Source organism: Phalacrocorax carbo, chromosome 2 (assembly GCF_963921805.1).
Source record: "Phalacrocorax carbo chromosome 2, bPhaCar2.1, whole genome shotgun sequence".
Classification (NCBI taxonomy): Eukaryota; Metazoa; Chordata; class Aves; order Suliformes; family Phalacrocoracidae; genus Phalacrocorax; species Phalacrocorax carbo.
This window is the reverse complement of record NC_087514.1, coordinates 118715102-118738005: the sequence shown is the minus strand read 5'-3', so window position 1 is coordinate 118738005 and position 22904 is coordinate 118715102. Positions and strand designations below refer to the sequence as shown.

The window sequence follows — 22904 nt, the reverse complement described above, 5'->3', positions numbered from 1 at the left end:
AATACCTGGTCGACAAAGAACTGTACTGCTGCAGGCTACAATCCTCACACAATGCCTAAAGGGTTATTACAGTGGAGAAATTCTATTGAGGACAACGAAAGAGCCTTACCCCTTCTCGAAGACACCTCATTAGCACAGTGTAAGCAGCCGAGGGAACGGCCCAGCATTCTCTGGGGTGTTCCCTTTTTCCCTCCTGAAATGAAGCCAACGGCACAAATTATTAAATAGAAAAAAAACACCAAAAAAATCTCACTCATAAAAAATGTGTAAGAGATTCTTAATAAAGTTCATATTATACACATTTTCAAATTAACAGATGCTAGAAAAAATATTAAATTCCAGGGCAGTATTACTATTTAATGTTGTTTCATGTGCAACACAGAAATTGATATTTTATTAGCTTATTTGAATAGCCTCCAAAATCCATAAAATAATTTCTCCTAATATTTCTGGGTTTCATTGATTCCTTCTAAATTATACACACAAAAATATTCTTGCATTCCGCTCAATCATTTTGATCACTTCAGAAAGAAACATCTGATTATTAAAGAATACTTCTCTTTAAGTGTGATTTAATTACACCAAACAAACAAAATTATTTTGTCTGGCAGCTAAAAAAAATGTGAACTTGCTTTGGAAAAAAAATATTCAAAGTCATGCAGATAGATATAAACTATTCAACAAAACTTACTGGACAGAATAGCCTTCAGTACATATCAACCTACATACAGTACAGTACATATCAACAATCAAGACCTTTATGTATATTTCCTTGAAAACACCCTGCTAGAGAGGCTAATTCACTGCTACTTGAATCAGAGGTTTGATTTTTCCATTAGAAGTTAATGAACCCCACTTCCCACCGCCACTCAAGTTTAAAAGAAGACACTTGCATATTATTAAGATTTAACTAAAACAACCTCCATACCTAGGCCAATAACAGCTAATAACAGAGATATTGGCAAGTGGAAAAAAAAAAATAGCCTCTTTCGGGAAAGAAAGGGAGAAATAATAGGCATCGGATGGTATGAAAATGATATGCCATGAAATCAATGCATAGTTTCTCTTAATAAGCAGACAATGGATGACAAGCAACAGTTCCTTCAGAAATTACACATTTCTTGAACTCTATTGATTATATTAGTAAGCTATTTTTAGCATTCTAATTAACAGTTTATAATAAAAAGCATAGGATGGGCAAGGTGAGGGTTAACGATGCAGAAAGAAATTATACTTTCTCAATTTCCTGATTTCTGAGTGGCCTACGCTTATCAAATCATGTATGTTGGATTATGTCAGGCGTTTGTTTAAAGCATGGCACATTAGCAGGGAAGACTGTTACTGAATTGCCAACTGAAATTAATTTTCCTTCTTTACTGAAAATAAATCAAAACTTCATTTGCCACATATATTAGAGAAAATTAGTTCATTCAATGTCCCCATTTTTTTATGCCTTATTTCTGCTAACTTTGTATTAGGAGGTATGGAACAATTTTCCTTAGAAGTAATTTACAGACAATAATAAAAAAAGTGGTTTGACATCTGACAGAGACATCAGATTTACTACATTCCACCTCCTTCATCTTATCTGAGTAACAACATGTTGACATTTAATCATAGTTTGTCTTCCAAGGCATAGTGTGTAAGTTTAAGAAAATACTGCCCAATGTTCAAAGAAGGATGGTAGGTTACTTTCTAACAGTCAAAACTGGAATCTTCTCCACTTGGAAAATGCATGACAAGGCTAGGAGTCAAGACAGTTAAAATGACAGCCTACACTGGAACTGAAATGGGTCTTGTTTTTCATTTTATTCACCTAATTTTATCAGAAATCCGGTCAAGTTTTTCTGTAACCATACATATTAAATGTAGTATAAAATAAAAAGCCTTAAGAAATGGTGCAGTTCTGAAACATTACTAGTTCTACCATTCTTCAGACTGATTAATGACTTTCTGCAAGGTTTAGTCTCTAGTTATAAACTAAAAAAAACCCCAACAAAAACACATAAGGTGCCTGAAAATTAGCACCATTCTTAATTACCTAAACATACTTACACAATTAGACATTTAATGAATTTAAATATATCATCAATCACTAAACTCTGGGGGATCTTCCTACTTTTTGCTCACAGCCCATGTTGATTTTGATTAAACTTCAGGTTCTGTACCCTAATAACACAAACAGCATTAAAAGAATAGATATATCACATAGAACTTGAAAGTTTTCCCTCAAGGCAATTTGCTTAGGAGTAACAGAACATCCTCCCTGGGGTCTGCTCATGCTACCTGTGCATTGCTCTTGGCTTCTGTTTGGAAGAAAAATGCAGAGATGGAGCATAAGATCTGAGTTATGAGATCTCATTTGCAAGTACACACGTAACATGAGAGTTTAGGATTGCAGAGGACCATTATGATTATCTGGACTTTTTCCCCAGTATTTCTTAAACCACAGAAATGCAACTGGCAATGCTGTATTTAGCCTAATGAATTATGCTGCACCTAGACAGCTAAACTCGATTTTAAGTGTTTGATAATTTATGGTTTACCAAATATTTATATCTAAAAAAAGAAGTAATCTTTATCATTATTTCATATTTATATTGTGGTAAAACGTAGAAACACTTCGCAAAACCCCAGAGGGAATAAATAAAATCAGCCATGTCCCCCAAAAATTACTGTTTAAATGATAAATACCTAGCAGCTTGATAAAACAATCAAGCAGGCTGAACAGCAAAATGGAAGAACACAAGAAAAACAAAAATATTTTGTGTATGGTTCCTAATGAATCAGATGCAGTTATGATCCTTTCCTTAAATTAGTCAAGGCATAAAGCTTTGCTGTTTAAAGATATAACTTGGGAATAAACATTCTTGTTTCATCTTGTTATACCACCATTGGCTTGATCCGTGATCTTGGCAAGGTCTTTCAATACTACTGTTCTGCAGCTTAATGAGCAACAAAATGCCTACAATGCTACAGTATTCTGAGGTTAAGTAGGTACAGTATTGAGAAACAAAAAGCTTTATAACGGGCTTTTCTTAAAAAATAATAAAAAACGTTAATGTCTCCAAGCATACAAATCACGCTGATACTTTTGAAGCTTTACTGAGACACAATGCCTTGAGTTCATATGTGTAGCTTAGTTCCAAATATTTCTTCCTGTTCTCTAATAATTTCTTAGTTATAACTCAAAGCTATGCAAGCCATTACTATAGATCTTCCTAAAACATGAGAGCGCTGTCATTTAAATAAAAGTTATCATGCTTCAAACATTGTGAAGTTTATAAATACTCAAAAATTTGTCAGTTCACATTTTCAGAAGAAAAGAAAAATCTATTCAGGTGAGTTCATGCAAATAATTTTTCTGTTATAGAGCCAGCATAAACATATTTGTTTCAATCATTAAAGTTTAATTTCAAAATAAAATCAAACAGTGCAAAAAACTCTTGCCAAATATAATTTTCAAGTTGCAGTTTTAAGTTTATTTAGCTTTAAGTGGTTAAGAATTATATAGTTCGCAATCTGTCTAATGATGTTAAGTACAAATTTTTTTCCCCCAAGGAAAACTGAGAAAGAATGAAAACATATAAACTGACTCTGCATGTATTTTCCATAATATAATTTCTCAGTGTTAGAACAAGTTCTGTGACTGTGTGTGTTTGATAGGTATTTATTATCTAACCAGAAAAGAACGATACTTGCTAACCTACAAAAAACAAGGCAACCATTTAATCTTGTGGAACACACCAAGGAGCTAGGGGATGAGGACAATAGAACATGGAAGCTCAGCACAAAGCTGTAACTAGAGTAAGCCAAAATACAGATCCATTTGGTATTTTCATTGCTTTATCAGGTGACCTGACAGACTGATAACTAATATGATAGCATTCAGAGCAATTAGACAATGCAGTTAAGACAAAGGCTTCAGAGAAGCTAGGGCTAGGCTTTTTCTGTCTGAAGTCACCTTTGTTTCTAATATGTAAACCAAAGTATTTTACTCTGAAAACAGAAAAAGAAAGGTGAGGGTTTAGAGGAGCTGTCATCTTCAATTCCTACTAGTAATAGCATTTCTCTTCTACAAATAACCTCTGTTTATTTTAACCTATTATTTTTTCTATTTTAGAATAGAATAATTTACTATTTTAATCTACTATTTCTAGACTGAAGGTTTCAATCAGTTCTAGGCGGGAATCACCATAATCCCATTTGAAATGAGTCATGATCACTCCATTTCCTTTTCCGCAACGTTGTGAATCCAACCGTGCTAGGACAAGATCTAATATGGACTAGATATATTAATGTATTGATATCATAGGCTGTACTGATACGTCCTATTTAATCAAAGCTCTAGCCAAGATGTTCTAACACTTAGATCTGCCACTTGGAGGCCAGCAGTCATTATGATGATTGATTAAATTGTTTTATGAAGTTGAAACTCTGTACTTGAATTGTACTTGTACAATTCTACTTGTACAATTTTATTTATCTCAGATCAAGTACATGTTTGGACCAACATATTTCTTAAAGCAGAAAAAGTATCACAGAACATAAAAGGACATGAAACTGTTGAGGATACAAATGATGAAGTAATTTGGTTTTTTTGTCTACTTCTCCATGGGAATTTTTTCTTCACATTTACTATATTTTTAAGGATCACTTGACAGTCCTACCTTGCTGGCTATGAGGTAAAGAAGCTCCCCAAGTGCTGGCAAAAGGCATTGTTTCAATTTGCTATTCCTGAAGTTCTCTCTGATGAGTTCAGTTAAAAGTATAATCGCCTAAAATAGAAAAAAATAAATCATAGAACAAGATGTATAATCTTTTCTCAAGCAAAATGTACTGCTAAAGGTAACAAGCTTGTTATCTGAAATGCCATCTTAGTGATAGACCCTTCACTTATGCTAAGGAGCATTTGCAAAGGATTTAGTAAGCATGGAAAGACAAAAAAACCAATTCCAAAACAGATTATATACACAACATGGAGAAAAATGAAATAAGGAAATAGCCTAGGTGACAAACTGTCAGCCATCCCTTCTTTCCTTTCCCTCAGGACAACAGATGTGCCAGGAAAAAAGTAGTCTATTTGCTGTTCCTATGTTTTTATCAAAAGATATATAAATTCTCTTCGCTATCAGGTTACAAAAAGAACAAATAATAAAGATAAGAAGCGCTGTCTTTTGTGTAGATATTAAATCAAGAGATAGGAACTCTTAATGTTTTGCCTCCTGATCTCTGAGTTTATTGGCAACTCACTGCGTGAGAACTAGTAGTTTCATTTTAGTTCTCTGTACCTCAAGAGCTTCTGTTTGAAAAGGGCGCATATATATATATATATGTATACATATATATATAATTTATATTGAGGGGGTGGAGGGAAATTGAAAATTCTGATTCATCTTGTGCAGGTGATCTATTAAGGAATCACTTTCCCATGCACATATAGGAGAGATTTCAACATAACATTTAATGCTGGACTCATTTAAGAAGCCAGGGATCATTTAGCTATCACGTTAAATTGAAAAGCATGTTATCTGCTGGCTGGGGTGTGCTCCCCAGTTCAAATGTGCTCCAATATGTACAAAGCATATAAAATTAAAGGAACAACTGGCTTCTATATTGCAAGAAAGACGAATATACATATACCCTCTGCTCTAAAACATTAATGCCTTGCAAGAGTAGGAAGTACTTCCTATGTCCATTAAGTATTTCCTTTGACTGTTGAGAAGGATTTAGTTCTGATATTTTTAAAGTACTTATGAGTTACAGCAAATAAGCTCCATAAACAGATACTGTTGGTGAAGTCAGTGTTTTCCAGTAGTTTGCATAATACTCTGAGATCTGAAGTTATTTTTATGTACTTTGTATTTTAAATAAACAGTAATATTGCACATACTAGTCCATTTTAAACCTTAGAAACATTCAACTTTTTAATTATTACTTTAAATATGAAGTGTGAAGTAGCTTGCACTACATTTATTGAACAGAGAAAGCATTGCTGTAAAGTATCTTAGCCTACAGAAACAGGAAAAAATAATAGTTCATGGAAATAAAAACACTTATTGCATATTCCACTATTACACAGAAAAAAAGGCAATAGAAACCGTCATATTATGATCTCCTTTACTCTAACAAATGGAGCATGAATTCTATTTAATTCTTCTGCTTATGAACTCTTCCTTTCCCCTTTAAACACCAAAAACATCAGCAGTATCACTGTGAGATTTCTATTTATGCTTTAGTAGAGAAAAATGGACTTTTTAAAAATTGACTAGTTCAAAAGTATTTTAAAGTAGGACTAACTCTGTGACAGTCCTACCCCAAAGTCATTGAGTTCAGGTCTTAGAAATTGATGCTGCTACAAATACCTGATAAGAAGCACAAATGTTTCTACAAAGGTCATCGAACTAATCAAATCATGATGAAATAAATACTGAATCACTGTAATGGGCTTTTTATTGTTCTCTTCCAGTTTAACTTTTCCCTATTGTTTAACCATGTTAAAAGTAGCTTTAATGAGCTGAAAAACATTCTCTGGTGTTTTTCCCAGTTGAGCAAGTGCTACCTGTACACAGGGCACACTGAGCACAGACTTGCATCACTCATCTCAGGGAACTCAACATTTACAGTCCTATTTGAATACAAACAAGTAGCACTTCAACACAGACACAAAAGGTTTAAACAGCAGCAGTTCTGGGAAACCACTTACTTTGTCCAGTCAGTTTCCCAATAAATTCTCACACTTTGCATTGGGTTTAAATGGAGAATCTGATAGCCAATCTTGCAGACTAGTCTCAAATTAACCCAACAAAAAGATTAATTTTTCAGTTCTGATTATGGGCCCATCAGTGTGGGCTCCTTTCTCCTTCTGTGGAAGACCCAAGTCTAACTGTCTTGAACATCAGCTTCATTGCACGCTCCAGGAATTACTGAATTCACTTCAGCTGACTGAGTCCCACCACCCTAACGCTTAAAAACTTCATAGTTTTGCCTCTGTTAAGAAGCTTTCCCTAAACAGAAAAATTACTCACAACAGACAGAACCTTTCAGGTGAACCATGAGAGATGGCTCACATAAGTTTTCAACACAGCTGAAATACTCCTATAGCCTAGTGTACAGCAGAAGCTAATATTTCATAGAATCATAGAATCATTAAGGTTGGAAAAGACCTCTAGGATCATCAAGTCCAACCATCAACCAGCAATACCATGTCTCCTAAACCATGCCCTGAAGTGCCACATCTGCATGTTTTTTAAATACCTCCAGGGATGGTGACTCCACCACCTCTCTGGGCAGCCTATTCCAATGCTTGACCACTCTTTCAGTATAGAAATTTTTCCTAACATCCAATCTAAACCTCTCTTGATGCAGCTTGAAGCCATCTCCTATTGTTCTGTCGCTAGTGACCTGGGAGAAGAGATCAACACCCACCTCACCACAACCTCCTTTCACATACTTGTAGAGAGCAATAAGGTCCCCCTCAGCCTCCTCTTATCCAGGCTAAACAACCCCAGTTCCCTCAGCCGCTCCTCATAAGACTTGTGCTCTAGACCCTTCACCAGCTTCATTGTCCTTCTCTGGACACACTCCAGCAACTCAATGTCCTTCTTGTACTGGGGGGCTCAAAACTGCACACAATATTCAAGGTGTGGCCTTACCAGTGCTGAGTACAGGGGCACCATCACTTCCCTACTCCTGCTGGCCACACTATTCCTGATACAAGCCAGGATGATGTTGGTCTTCTTGGCCACCTGGGCACACTGCTGGCTCATGTTCAGCTGGCTGGCAACCAACACCCCCAGGTCATTCTCTGCCGGGCAGTTTTCCAGCAACCCTTCCCCAAGCCTGTAGCATTGCATGGGGTTCTTGAGGCCCAAGTGCAGGACCCAGCACTTGGCCTTGTTAAACCTCATACAGCCATCCTTGGCCCATCAATCCAGCCTGTCCAGGTCCCTCTGTAGAGCCTTCCTACCCTCGAGCAAATCAACACTCCTGCCCAGCTTGGTGTCATCTGCAAACTTACTGAGGGTGCACTCAATCCCCTCATCCAGATCATTGATAAATATATTAAACAAGATAGGCCCCAACAGTGAGCCCCGGGGAACTCTGCTCGTGACCAGCTGCCAACTGTATTTAGCTCCGTTCACCACAACTCTCTGGGCTCAGCTATCCAGCCAGTTTTTTACCCAGCGAAGAGTACATCTGTCCAAGACATAAGCTGCCAGCTTCTCTAGAAGGATACTGAGGGAGACAGTATCAAAGTCTTTACTAACATCCAGGTACACAATATCCACCACCTTTCCCTCATCCACTAGGCAGGTTACCCTATCATAGAAGGAGATCCGGTTGGACAGGAAGGGCCTGCCTTTCATGAAGCCATGCTGGCTGGGCCTGATCCCCTGGTTATCCTGCACATGCTTGGTGAGCTCACTCAAGATGAACCATTCCATAACCTTCCCTGGTACCAAGGTCAGGCTGACAGGCCTGTAGTTTCCCGGATCCTCCTTCCAGTCCTTCTCATAGATAAGCGTCACATTGGCAAGCCTCCAGTCATATGGGACCTCCCCTGTTAACCAGGAGTGCTGGTAAATGATGGAGAGTGGCTTGGCAAGCTCCTCTGCCAGCCCCCTCAGTACTCCTGGGTGGATCCCATCCAGCCCCTTAGACTTGTGAGTGTCCAGGTGAAGCAGCAGATCATAAACTGCTTCCTCCTGGATTATGGGGAGTTTATTCTGTGATCCGTCCCTGCCTTCCAGCTCAGGGGGCTGAATACCCTGGGGATAAACTGGTCTTACCTGACTGAGGCAAAGAAGGCATTTAGTACCCTAGCCTTTTCCTCATCCTCAGTTGCAGTGTTCCCCTTCGCGTCCAATAGAGGATGGAGATTCTCTTTGATTCTTTTTTTGTTGTTAATGTATTTGTAAAAACAATTTTCGCTATCGCTTACAGCAGTGGCCAGGTTGAGTTCTAGCTGGGCTTTTCCTTGCCTAATTTTCTCCCTGCAAGAAATAACGAGGTCTCTGTACTCTTCTTGTGTTATCTGCCCCTTCTTCCAAAAGCGGTAGACTCTCTTTTTTCCTGAGTGACAGTAAAAGCTCCCTGTTCAGCCAGGCTGGTCATCTTCCCCGCAGGTTCATCTTGCGGCACCTGGGGACAGCCTTCTTCTGCAATTGCAAGACTTCTTTCTTGAAGAAAGCCCAGCCTTCCTGGACTCCTTTGCCCTTCAGGACTTCCTCCCAAGGGACTCTCCCAACCAGTGCCTTGAACAGGCCAAAGTCTGCCCTCCAGAAGTCCATGGTAGTAGTTCTGCTGACCCCTCTTTTTACTTCACCAAGAATCAAGAACTCAATCATATCATGGTTACTAAGCCCAAGACGGCCTCTGACCACCACATCTCCCACCGGACCTTCTCTGTTTGTGAGCAGGAGGTCAAACAAGGCACCTCCCCTGGTAGGTTCACTTACCAGCTGTGTGAGGAAGTTATCTTACACACACCAGAGGAACCTCCTAGACTGTTTCTTCTCTGCTGTGTTGTATTTCCAGCAGACATCTGGTAAATTGAAGTCCCCCACAAGAACAAGGGCAACCAATTGTGATATTCTGCCAGCTGCTTGTAGAACACTTCATCTACCTCTTCATCCTGGTTGGGTGGTCTATAACAGACCCCCCCAGCAGGATATCTGCCTTGTTGGCCTTCCCCCTCATTGTTACCCATAAACACTTGACCTTATCATCAAAGTCGCTAAGCTCTAAGCAATCAAAGAACTCCCTAACATACAGAGCCACCCCACCACCTCTCCTTCCTTTCCTATCCCTTCTGAAGAGCTTATAGCCATCCACTGCAGCACTCCAGTCATAAGAGTCATCCCACCATGTCTCTGTGATGGCAACTAAATCATAGCTATCGTGCTGCACAATGGCTTCCAGCTCCTCCTGTTTGTTGCCTATGCTGCATGCATTGGTGTTGATGCACTTGAGCTAGGCTATTGGTTTCACCCCCAACCCTGGCACGCCACCCCTAGGCTCCTCTCTGGTGGGCCTGGCTACATCCCCTTCCCCCTTTGATCCTAGTTTAAAGCCCCCTCGATGAACCCTGCCAACTCAACAGTATGTTTAAAATCTGGAATCGCCTCACTTGGTGACCTGGAAAAGTCAAAGCAGTTCACAAAATCTGGTTAAATTGTGGTGGTTAATCTGTGATTTGTTTGCCATTATGTGTTCTCTAGCTCTTTCATGTTCACGTGGGCTATTATGTGACAGGGATAGAGCTGGGGAGACTGTAGCCTGTATTGAATATGAGGCCACAGAGAGGGAACACATGCTGCTCCTGACCATAATGCCACTTTGCATATTTTTCTGATGTGGAAGAAAAGGACCAGTGTAAAGATGGATGACAAAATACAGCCACATTCGTATACCTGCACTGCAGCTACAGCAGCAGATCTTGCTTCGAAAAGTTTCTTCTAGTGCTGTAGCTACTAGCTAGACAAAGGATTGATGCAGCTCAGAAGCAAACAACTGAGATATACACGTTTTCGGGACATAACCAAGGAAGTGGTATAGATTGTGTGTTACAAATGTAGTCACAGGAAAAGTCTGGGAAATGGGAAGCTTGAAGTTGAGGAAACATGCAGATGAAAGGATAACAGGGATGCAGAAGGAGACTAAGGGAAGCATATAAGTTTAGGAGTTTGATCTAGAGTGATGGAAAGGTGATATTGTCATCCATATGAACAATTCACAATAAAGCTCCCAAGGAATTTTAGTTTCTCCTGTTAGAAAACTATGGGCCAAACCCGCTTCAGTTCTTACTCCTGAAGCAGAGAGCAAAACAATCTACAGTCCGTCCTCTGAGAAGGATTTAACATGACATGCCTTTGAAGAGATGCGTGGTAACTGAAGGATGTAACACAAAAGTTTCAGAGTTAGAGACACACACTCTTTACTTTGAGTAGCACAGGAAAAAAAAAATTTAAAACCACCAACACCAAACAAACCACCAACACCAACACTGTGGTTTTCCCACAAATCATGTGAAGTGTTTGGCCAAAGGCAAAGGTTATCTGAAATAGTCCTGGCTCTCTACTTTCAAAACATGCTCTTTCCTTCCACTACCTCAAAAGGCCTAGCAAAACGTAGTCCCATCTAGCCATTAAGCAAGAAGCAGCTAAAGAGAGTTACTCTGAGGTTTCTTCAGAAAACTTAAGAAAATTGTTATTTTGAACATAAATCCCATTCTATATAAAGCAACGCATATAAATGCCAAAACACACAGGTTGGCTGCTGATCACTGCAAAGCAAATTTGTCATTATGCATACATCCCGATAACAATATGTAATACATTATTAAATCCTTGATAGAATACACATATACTACCTATCCACCAATTAAAAAAAAAGTAAAAACATACTTTAAGTTTTTAATCCATAAAGAAAAAACACATAGCAAAACAGTATAACTTAGAAAGTAGTTTAACTGAGATGTATGCAGACGACAAAAATTCTGTTATCTTCTGTGAGAGGACCAGTAAAAGCATACATGATCTTGAAAAAACAAAAGATATAGTCATTATCATTCCTGACTTGCAGTTTTGAATATCAGAATACCTTGATATTATCCTGATATAAGAAACTGCCTCAATGCTTATGAGCATCTCATAAGTCGCTCCAGATTTATTGCAAGACATCATCTTCCACAGGTCTTTATCGGAAAACTACTTGTAGATGTTGCTGGATTGTGAACTGCTTTCATGGCAAGGTTTAAATTTTTTTTACGATGACAAACCCATAGATGCATAAAATCAGTTGCTCAGTAAATACATGCTTGTCTCCTAGATCCTTTGCTAATATTAAACGCAATTTATGTTTTTGCAAGTTATTATACTTTTTGCACGTAAACTCATGTCCAACCTTACTGTCATTTGCATCTATATAGAAAGAGGCAATATATTGACACAAAGGTCTCAAAAGCTCAAATAAAATAATCTGTGAAAATCAGTCTTATTTTAGCAGACTGTGCAAAAAAGTACTCTGTGAAAATCCTATCACTGACATTCACAAAAGCACACAGGGAACTCAAAGGTGAATCAGATATTAAAAAATATTTTTAAAAAAATGAGGAGTTTAGAGTTTAACAATCGTCCCAGGAAACAACCAATTGCAGTCCTACAAGTTGTAAAAGGTGCTTTTTTTTTTTTAAATAGTTTACAGATATATTTGGCAGTACAGAACTACTTCTTCCTCAGAGCACTAAAGAGTTTTTACCCTCAACTTTCCTTGATTGTCCTTCTCCTTCTGACCTTAACAGCTTCATAACATAACTCCAACCTTTGTACAGAGAAATCATATAAAAACTGGAAATATAGTCTTCAAATCAAAGCAAAAAGATCTACTAAACAAACTTTGACCTTGTCCCCCTTTTCTACGTAATGCTATGTTCATTAACTGTTTTCTTTAAGTGCTTTTAGAACATTTCTTCAGATGATATTAAGGAACTTGAAACAGCATGCTATTCCAGAGAGAGCTTCATTTTCATATTTAAGTGAAGAAATAAATATATCAATAGATTTTAAAGCTTCTGATATATCAGCTTGAGAAAGCGGTAGTCAAATTGATTCAGTAGCAGTTCTGCACTAAATGATGAACACATAATGATAGCATTTTGTCCTTTATTAGATTTGCTTTCTATAACTATACAGAATTACTCCTGCTTCTGTGATGAAATACATATTTTGAGAACAACTTTCACTGTGGAATCACAACCACTAAAAGTACCTTAGCACTGTGGCATTTACAGACATCATCCATATTCAGTTAACACCTCTCAACTTTGCCTCTTTACACTGAGGGTGAATACACCATGAAATAGCATTTAGACTACACAAAATTCATGAGCTGTGTGATAACATGAGCTGCAGATAATAGTCCCAGCAGACTAGCTAGGGACATTAAGCCATCATGACACCCAAGTTAAGATTGCTTGTTTGTTTGCAACCAGGACTTGATGAAGAAAATACAAATCAAATTATGCATCTTCTATAGAGAATCAAGACAGGCTGTTCAAAATTATCAGTTTTAATGATATACCTCAACTAGCAGAAAACCCTGATTTAGTATCAGTGCTAATCTTGTTTTGCACCTGTAATATTTATTTTCCCAAAGCATGGTTAGTGTGTCATCAAAACCTACCAATTTATTAACTAAATACACTTTTGTATGCAATCCTAAAATTCTCAGAATCCTATGTTCTACTAAATATGTGTATACACATATGTGTATTTAGTAAATTATTCTTTTACTAACTTGTACTAAGATCTGTTTGGCTGCCTTACTACTCAATTAAGTTTTTTAAAACTATCTTTAAATATACTGAGTAGATTATCCATCTTCTATGGTTTTTGGTTGTTCATTAAAATCATCAATTTAAGGTTTAAAAGTAATGAAAATTAAATCAAAGAACAATATTTGATATTGGTGAACAGAAATTACTGTTTCTCACCTTCAAGATTTTAGGACTAGCAGACCTAGTTATTATTTTTATTCAGAAATTATAAAAGAAGTCATTTGTTTTCCTGATAATCCAATTCCTACTCTTTCATCATATTTGAATGAAAGTGGTAAAACTAAGTTAACCAAATTTAAACTAAAAGTTATTTCTTTAAGCTAGTCAACACTGCAATAAATTCAAGTTTTCATTTAAAAAAACTGGTTTCTAAACAAGAGAGATCTGCCTGAAGAAATCTGAGCCACGAGATCAGTGACTGACTTGCAATAAAATCATTAAATCTTTGGTACAGAGAAAAAGAATGAGTTTCATTAATTTTTATACTGATTATCTTCATATATTATGATAAATTTGTTGACTAAAGGTTAATTTTTTTAACTGTAAGCAGATTGTGCTGGTTTTGGCTGAGAAGGGGTTAATTCTCCTCACCACGGGGGGTCGGCTACCTTTCCAGCTTCCTGGCCGGGGGCTGGGAGGGGCGGGGCCATGGTGGGGGCGGCTGACCCCGACTGGCCAATGGCACGTTCATTCCATACCACGTGACACCGTGACCAGAATATTAAGGGGGGGGCAGATTGCAGCTCGGGGGTGGCGCGGCGTCGGGTCGGCGGGTGGCTGCGTCGTGTGTGGTTTGTTTCGGCAGTTTGTTCCCCCTCTCCCCGGGTTTTGCGCCTCTCGTTGTTCTCCTTTACATTGCATTTCTGTTGTTGTTTCTTGTAATTTTAATTATTAAACTGTTCTTATCCCAGCCCACGAGCGTTACCCTTCGGATTCTCTCCCCCATCTACCGGTGGGGGAGTGAGCGAGCGACTCTGTGGGGCTGAGCTGCTGGCTAAACCATGACACAGATTTATATCAAGAAAAACACAATTAAATTACCAGAATCCAAAGATTAATAGAACTGTATGGGGGTACTATGGCAGAAGAAACTCTAGATTAAATCACCACCACATATTATAGATGATATTCACTATTCTTAAATGTTTATGGTCTCCCAAACACAAGTCTATGTTTACCATAATCAGGTAATGGCTTCTTTTTCTCTAGAGAGTGTACAGTCTAACATTTACCCTATGACCCTACCTGAGCACATTTAAGTAATCAAATGTTACAGAAGTGCAGGAGGACATGGGAGCTCACAGAGTATGTGACGTATTGGACAGGCAGAGCGTCTGGGCTGTTAACCAAACGTAAGGTCTTCACTGTGTCCTTTGCAACAGGAGCTATGAAATAGGATGTTGTGACTCATCGTCTATATCATAAGCATAATCTTATATATTCAGATATTTTTAGAAAATACATTTACTGTTAATTAATATAAAGTATTTATGAATATATAATTTTAATAATGTATTTTAAATGTCCTAAAAGGAGGAAGGCAAGCTGTTTCCTACTTTGTCATGTGCACAGATTACTTATAATCTTGACAGTAGTGATTTGCACAAGACCTAAAATATTCTTTCATCCTTTCATAAGGAAAAATGAGACTTGGAAAAAATCTGCCCAAAGATTTTGATTCAGTGTTAGAGAGCGGTATAAATTTTCGGGAAAGAAAGTTCATTACCTGGAAAAACCAGATTTATTTTAATTACATAGTCTGACAAAAAGTCTCCTTCTTACCTATAGGACATTTTTTCTGTTCAACCTGCCTACATTTTCCCTTTTAGTGAAGTAAATAGTAAGGAACCGCAAGTCCTACACTGTCTGGTAAAAGCATCTTAAATTCAATAAATTACCTACACCTTTTACACTAGCTGTCAAACTGGATGGATATAGTACAGTTATAACAAGAGAAGAAAGAAGAAAGATTCTTATCTGGATAGACAGTCATTACCTAACAATAGTGTGTGGAGTTGATATATTACCCGTAGCAGATTCTCAACCCATTTCAACTATATCTAGAAGTGTCCCTGCAGTTTTAGGAGTCCAGAAGTGAAAACTACAGCATATTCAAGAAGAGAAAGTATTTTAAACCTTAAGATGTAAAGTGGCAATGTATAGATTTACAGTATTACTCCATCTTTGATCTATTAGTATGACTGCCAGCAAGTTATTACTGGAAATTAAAACATACTTGTAATTCTGCAAACCCTTACCATGATAAAAACTGTCTATGCCTCAAGCAGAATGGAAATCAATTTTCAGTTCATTTTCAGTGGCAGTCAGGTGGAGGTGGTTTACATCTAAAAGTGTAAACTGGAACTAGAAACCAGTCATCACAGAACAAAATTTGGCAGGAGCATTCGAAGAGGTCTTTTTTTTTTTTTTTCCCCTCCTCCTTTTTGTTTCCCTATATTTAACTATCATCATTATATGAAAGTTTCTACCATTCATCCTTGTCTTTTCTGGACATCATGTTTCTGGTTTTTTATTCTTTTCCTAACTCTACGTGAAATTACTCTAAGTCATATTCTTCTGCTTCCAGGCAGCGGGCCTGTTATCCACTTGATTTAGAAGCCATGCTGACAACATACTTGAAGACCAATGTCCATCAATAAAATATTCATGTAGGATATTTTAGATTGAGAAATTCTACATGGAATTTATCATATTTTAAAAAATTCTATAGACTGAGGGTTTTCCATAAATTTTCTTTTAAATTAGTTCCCTTTATTGATTATTGCATACTCCCTCATTCTGCTCAGTGAAGATGCAAACCAGACCAAACAACATCTGGCTAGAAATTTCCTTCTTCTCTACAGAGTTCTTTTTAAATGTGTTTCAGACTAAAAATCACATTTTTTCCTGATTATAGCTGGAAGGGCTGGTATTCAGAGCAAAAGTTAGGACTAAAACCAGTATACAACTGATCTCGCCTAAAACTGAGCCTGGTTTGAGTGTCTTTTAGCGCTGTAATCAGAAGGCAGCAGGAAATCAGGCTTTTCAGCTACCACCAGTGTGCAATTTCTATCACAAAAATGTGTCGTAGCCTAATTGTGTCAATCAAGCATGTGCTTTAGAGGAAAAGGCTGAATTTTTTCCCGTTACTAGGCTATGATTTGATTAATTTGCAAGTGCAAGACCTTTTGTCAATCTAAGAAATGAGACAAACATACTATTCTCAAACTATTCATTTTGACATTTACCTTAATTTTCATTTTCTATTCTCCATAGTTTACCCACAGTATGCCAATGAAAGTAACAACAAAAATTGATGCTGCAAGCAAAGACCAAAGTCTACCCATAATGCCAAAAAATACTAGCGAAAAAACACATATGATTTAAATCTACAACACATGACAAATTAATCTCTCTGTCCCATGATGCACAACAATACGAAATTCTATACTATGATGTGTTATTTTCAGGAAAACTGGGGTAGCATAAAAAGAAAAGAGAAGCATTTAGCCAGCCATTTTAGCATTGTCTCCTTCCCTGCAATCATTTCAAACCTCTTACCCAATTTCTATGAAACCATTATTGGTTGGTTGGTTGGGTTTTTTAAGCCTCTGGAAACCAAATAGCAACATAAAACTGACAGAAAGGCTGTGGTACAAACTCATTTCTTTTTAAACAGAGAATACTTATATGAAAATATTTTGAAGACACTACACAGAAAAACCTGAGAGATCACCCTGTTAAGTATGAGAACACACCCTCCTAAACCAAGGATTTTCTTTTTAAAACTTTGTGATAGCTAATGAAGGAAGACATGAATATGCTAAATGGTAGCTTTTATGCAATTAAGTCTAGAAGTCAGCCAGCACAGAGTCAATTCATCAGAAAGCAGGCTCCGTTAGCTGAGAGATCTGCTCGTTAGCTGTAGAAGTAAGAATTGTTCAGGTATCCCTACTGCATTTTCTACATATGGATTTAGTTGCCTAATTTTATATAGAGGGAACTGCAGGCAGTAAGTGCTCTTGGGACTTCAGAATATTTGGAATTTTTTCCCTCTCTGTGAAACAGTTCTCAGTACTCTCAATAGTACAGGTTTTACCAAGAAAGCTAAGGATACATTCCCAAAGGTAACTGGTGAAGTGGCTGACAGTTTATTTGTTAACATCACATTCATTTAGTACTGCTGACGGGCTGAATCTTTCAATTTTTAATGCTGCAGGATAACCAACCTTATGTTTTTGTGAAAATAATAGCACACTACCTTAAATTTCCCGTACAGGATTTGATTTTACTTGTCTTGATATTTTGGCTTGAACTACAAAAATTAAAATGCATATTCAGTTAATCTTGCTCTCTGTGTGTATGAATAAAGCCAAAAAACTCTAAGAAATCACAGAACATTTTCAGTTTAGATTACCAAATAAAATCAATAAAGGCAAAATTATTCTATGCATACACAGAATAGGACACAAGCATATTCTCAAATCCTCAGGAAAGTGATGCTGGAGGAGGGAAGAACTGAAATTAGTTCAGCAAAAGCCCACAAAGTACAACAGTCAGAAGAACTAAGCTTCCCACTGCATGGTACATACATAATAAAGGTAGCTGTCAGATACATGGTACGCTTCACATAATCATCATTTTCCTCTGGAACTAAGTTAACCTGAAACTGCTTATCACCCCAGGATCAAGACAAAAAGGTAAACCCTGTTCAAGAATCCTCCAGCTGCCTTCCAAATCAGTATAGCTTCCATGTTTTATTCTTTGCAGCCCTAGGAAAGGATGGTTTGCACAAACTAATCCATGAAGTCCTGCTGTCTTCTCTTACACTCCTGCTTAAGAACCACTTCTGCTCTCAAGCAAACATGAAATTGGTAGGCTTAGGGATAGAAAAGTTAAACCATATATAATTATTTATATAAAGTTTTCTATGCAGCTGAATTGAAGGAAAAATATAACTCAATGTTGACACTATAAGCATTATTTATTAGCCTAACATTTATGCTTATCTTTTTTAACACGAACAACTATTGGGTCAAGCTCTGTTTCTTAGTAGGTTTTGCACAGTAGAAATTTCTTTGCATTTTTCCAGTTGCAAGTGGAAAATAAGAGATGACGTATCTCAGTTTTCTGGAGCAATTATGTCCTCACTAGACATAATTCCCATTAACATTATAAGAAATTATTTATTCTACAGCTGTCGTGCATGTAAAACCCCCTTCAAAGGGAGTCACTCATCTGTAAAAGCTACCTGGGAATAATCTAGGACAGAGGAATAACCAGCTTAAAACATCACAACTTCTCTAACTACCACATATTTTAACTAAGTATTTAAGTATACTAAATAGTAATATAGAAAGCGATTATTTTATAGTGAAAAATATTACTTTTAACTACAAATGTAAAATATTTTAACGAAGTAAGAGTTAAAACTGTATTCCTTGCTCTACATGTACATTATAAGGGATAGGTTAGAAAAAATGGAATTATAGAATGTCATAAAATAGAGTTTAAACAGCTGTATTTTAAACTATGATGATTTTTCTATGCTAACAGGTAAAATACTGAGATCTTAAGCTTCAAATACTAGTTGTAGTTTTAAAGAAGTAATTCTACAGCATTTCTGTGAGATAATTATGTTTCTTTAGCTGTAGTAATATGCAGATAGCTAACTGGATGAGAGCAAATGACTGTGCAATGTTAAAAAAATGAAAAGCTTAAAGCAGAGCCATTGAAACAAGAACATTTCCCACTTTAAAATGAAATATAGTGGGAAGGGCCACAGGTCCAGAAAACAAAGTTACCCTAAACAGAAATCTCACAGATTTTGGTGGAAAGCTATTACAGTAGAGATGGGCAAAGATATCAAATGGTTCGAATCAACAAAAATCTGTGATTACAGGAAAGCATATATGGTGAAAATAGTCCTACAAGCAGTCTGGTGAGACATGAAATGCTTCCATCATCATAACCAATTACAAAGAATCCTTTTAAAGTGTTCTCTGATATAATGTGTTATTCTATACATAAGTAACTTAAATATGGCAATCTTACACCCAAATTGCACATCAGTTTCATTGAAAAATCAGAAAATACTTTGAAGTTATAATTGGAAATAGAAAGTCATACCCAGTAACTACAGAAATATTTCATTCAAAATACTCAGTCTGATGCTCTCGTACCTTTAAAGCTACCTGATTGCCCAAGCAGGAAACAAGAGACCTCAGTGTTCCCAAAAATACGAACACAATTTTTTTTAATTCAAATTCTTTTTCCCCAGAAAAAACCTAATATTTTTAATACACTGAAACTTCAGAAGTGGTGTGTAAGTAAGACCACTCTGAGTTCACTATCAGGCATATGCATTCATTTTTTAAAGAAGAATGAACTCTCACTTCTCCATCTAGTCCTAGTAATTGAATTAAATGCAAGACAGGTGAATGAATGACAGAGAAAAGCAATGCACACAGGAAGATCTATTGGCTATGGATTTTTGAAAAAAAAAAATAAATGTTGACCACACTGACAAAATGTATAATTTGCCTTCTATGGAAGACGAGTAAGAAAAAGATGAGGATGCACACTTCAGTAGTCCATGCCATATTGTTTACTCTACACTGATATTCATTCTGAGTTTGATAACAATTTTGGTCATTTTAAGCCAGTATAACTAGTGTCACCATCAATAAAAACAGAATCAGCCTTGCTCTATCTCCTCCTTTGGGCTGGCACAAGCATTTGCACATCAAGCTGGATGACAGAACAGATGCAAGTTAAAATGAGCCTGATCTAAAAAGCTCCTTCTAATCAAGATCAGTTCTCTATTGAGTATCCACCTTAAGACCACAGCAGATAGTAACAATTCACCAGTTTGGACGTTTTTTTTTAAGACACCTATTCCTGCCACACAATAAACCAATCTCATTAAAACAAATGCAAAACCCAAATAATCCAATATTCAGATATAACACGAGAAGCCCAAAATATGTGCTTCTGCTCTAAAGCTGTAAGTACATGCAGTAACATACTTCTCTCCATTGCATAATACTGTGTGACTTTCAGATATACATGTGGGATGCAGAAAGATAGGCAGATCAGAGAGGTTCACACCAGTCTCTCAAAACTCGAGTAAGCACCACATCTAGCCACCTACTGACTGTCCACACACGTTTGTTCACTTCTTTTTTGCAAGAAAGCTCACAGAAATAAGGCGGAAAATGAAATATCAAAACATTTGATGGGAAGCTGTTTTCCCTCTTAACTCTGAATCAGTGCCTGGATGCCCTTTGATTTCCTGAAGTCTTTAGATGGGTGTGAATTCAGGGTCTGTCTTTTCCCCTAGTGTATGTTACCCTTAATTCTCCCCTAGCAAGGTTGTCTCTGAAGCTTACAATAGTCCTGGTCAGTATTGTATTTACAACAGAAGTAGCTAGAGGAGAACATTGACTTGATGTTTCATATCCCCAATTTAGGAGGAATATAATTATGCTTAGAATTCTGAATGAAATATTGAAAACACAGACAAAAGTCTGCCAGATAGCTTTTTACCTTCCAGAGATATTGATATTTATCCACTGAAGAGAAGGGTCCTAAGGGATCCTAGTTCTTCATTATCCCAAAAATAACAGTCTTGTAGAAAAAAAACCCACAGCATTTTTACTGTGGGTAAAAATTTACTTCAATTTACTCTAAATTGAAGACTATTGCAAAGACACATACTGGAAGCACCACTGATGTAATTTTAATGGAAAAATGTACTATTCCATCTCTCAAAGAGAACAGAGTAAATTTAAAGGACTATGAAAACAGTGTAAATTAGATGTCTTTTAAAAGGGTACAGCTTTTGCTTTGCTGAGGCAACTTATCTAAGAAAATTGCAAAAATTTATTTAATCCTGCAACAACCAATGTCAGTTTTCAGCTTCCTAGCTGAGAATTTTCTTGTTTTCTACAACCATCTTAGTTTGGACTTCAAACATAAAACAAGCCCGATTAATTGAATTGATAAAATTCATTTTTTGAAGGGAGAAAAAAAAGAAAGAATCTTCTTACAGCTCTGATAAAAGATCTTAATATTTTCTCCAGCAATCCAGAACTGCCATGCTTGACAGATTCATTGTTGTTCATTTAACTATATTTTCTGTTTATTAACTTGGAAAAAACTTTTCTCACACACACCATAAGTTTCTGCCAGCAGAGGCTAATTTACCTGAGAATTTTTGGTCTTATATTTGTTTGTTTTCCTCCCATATGCTCCCGGCAAGTATGGAAGTTACATGCAGCGGACTGAGTTGTTGAAAATAAATTGAAGAAATTTATGATAGAGGTTGAAAGTTTACTAGAAGTCACTTAGAAAACTTAAATGGAATCTCTTCTCACTGTTCCCAAAGTATTAAGTGAGAATCCTGATTATGCCAGAAAGATAATTTTAAAGGTCTTAAAATAATCATTTTACAAAACAGTAGATGTGTGTGCACATGTGTAAGTATTTATGCATGCACTCTGCTACAGCTTCCATCTCCTGCCTACAGATTTTTATTTTTTTAAAACTGGGGTGGGTTTTTTTTTTCCCCACATAAGAGGTATCGGGGCAAAACAAGGAAAGTGCCCTTGGAGGAAGCAAAGATACACTAAAATTATTATCATTTGTCAGCAGACTAAAAAAATTTTGCAATAAAAACAACATTAAAACTAAATAGGTTGGGAATACATGGCCAAATGAAACCATTTTTATTTAAATCTCCTTACAATATGAGCAGGAGTTATCAGAGAGATAAGCTAGGACGTGACTTAGAAGTGACATTCTATAATAATTTGAATGACAACAAACTTAGACGAGGACCAAAGTAGATATATTCAGACTAGCTGAAGTCTACCTATGGGTTTACAGGTCATAGAACTGCACCTGTAACAATGCAGCTGCTTTGCAACTGTAGAAAACAACCATCAAATTGCACTTCAAAATATCAGAAACAAAAAGGCTCAAATCATATGGAGTTTCAATTTGGATGAAAACAGAAATCATGATATTCCATTGCTTTGACAAAGGAGTCACATTCTACACTCAATATTACAGAGATATTCTAATAGGATCTCATTCTCTATGGGATATTTAGTTTCTTTATTTGACCATGGAAGTTCATAAGCCAAATGCTTTGCAAAGAAACTTGCAGTGTGAAGACTGTAGTAGGTCCTGTGAGCCCTTTAAACACTTAGTAGAGCAATGGGCCCAAGTCTGTGAAAAAAAAAACAGGCACAGCTGCTTAAATCATAGTGTGAGACCGATACTCCTAATTAGCAAATTTAAAAGACGTAAGGAAAAGGACTAGATTTTTGCCTCCAAAAGGACAGGCAGAGCATGACTCAATAGGTGGAAGAGGCTGGTCTCCTATGAGACAGAGAAGGACACTCCTTCCCAGCAGGGAGGCATTCTGTGAAGTTGCTCTATCATCTCTTACTAAAATAAAAGACTGAGTCTGAAATTTCACATCAGAGTGGCTGTGTCCTGGATGGCAGAAGGCCCAATCTAGTCGCAGAGAAGAAAGAACAATAGCTTCTTTTAATAA

At 36.9% G+C, this 22904-nt stretch overlaps 1 protein-coding gene across 8 annotated transcripts in view; it reads right to left on the bottom strand.

The window, feature by feature from the left end:
• ULK4 (unc-51 like kinase 4) overlaps nucleotides 1-22904 on the bottom strand; it is a 250315-nt gene that overhangs the window by 197061 nt on the left and 30350 nt on the right. For all 8 annotated transcript variants that reach the window (XR_010371656.1, XM_064444057.1, XM_064444056.1 and 5 more), the window contains 2 exons: nucleotides 4671-4778; nucleotides 110-193 (listed from right to left, as the gene is read on the bottom strand). Coding sequence is in view for 7 of the 8 variants with exons in the window: in XM_064444057.1 (XP_064300127.1) it covers nucleotides 110-193; nucleotides 4671-4778 (192 nt within the window). In the remaining variant the exon portion in view is untranslated. The remainder of the gene's footprint in view (nucleotides 1-109; nucleotides 194-4670; nucleotides 4779-22904) is intronic.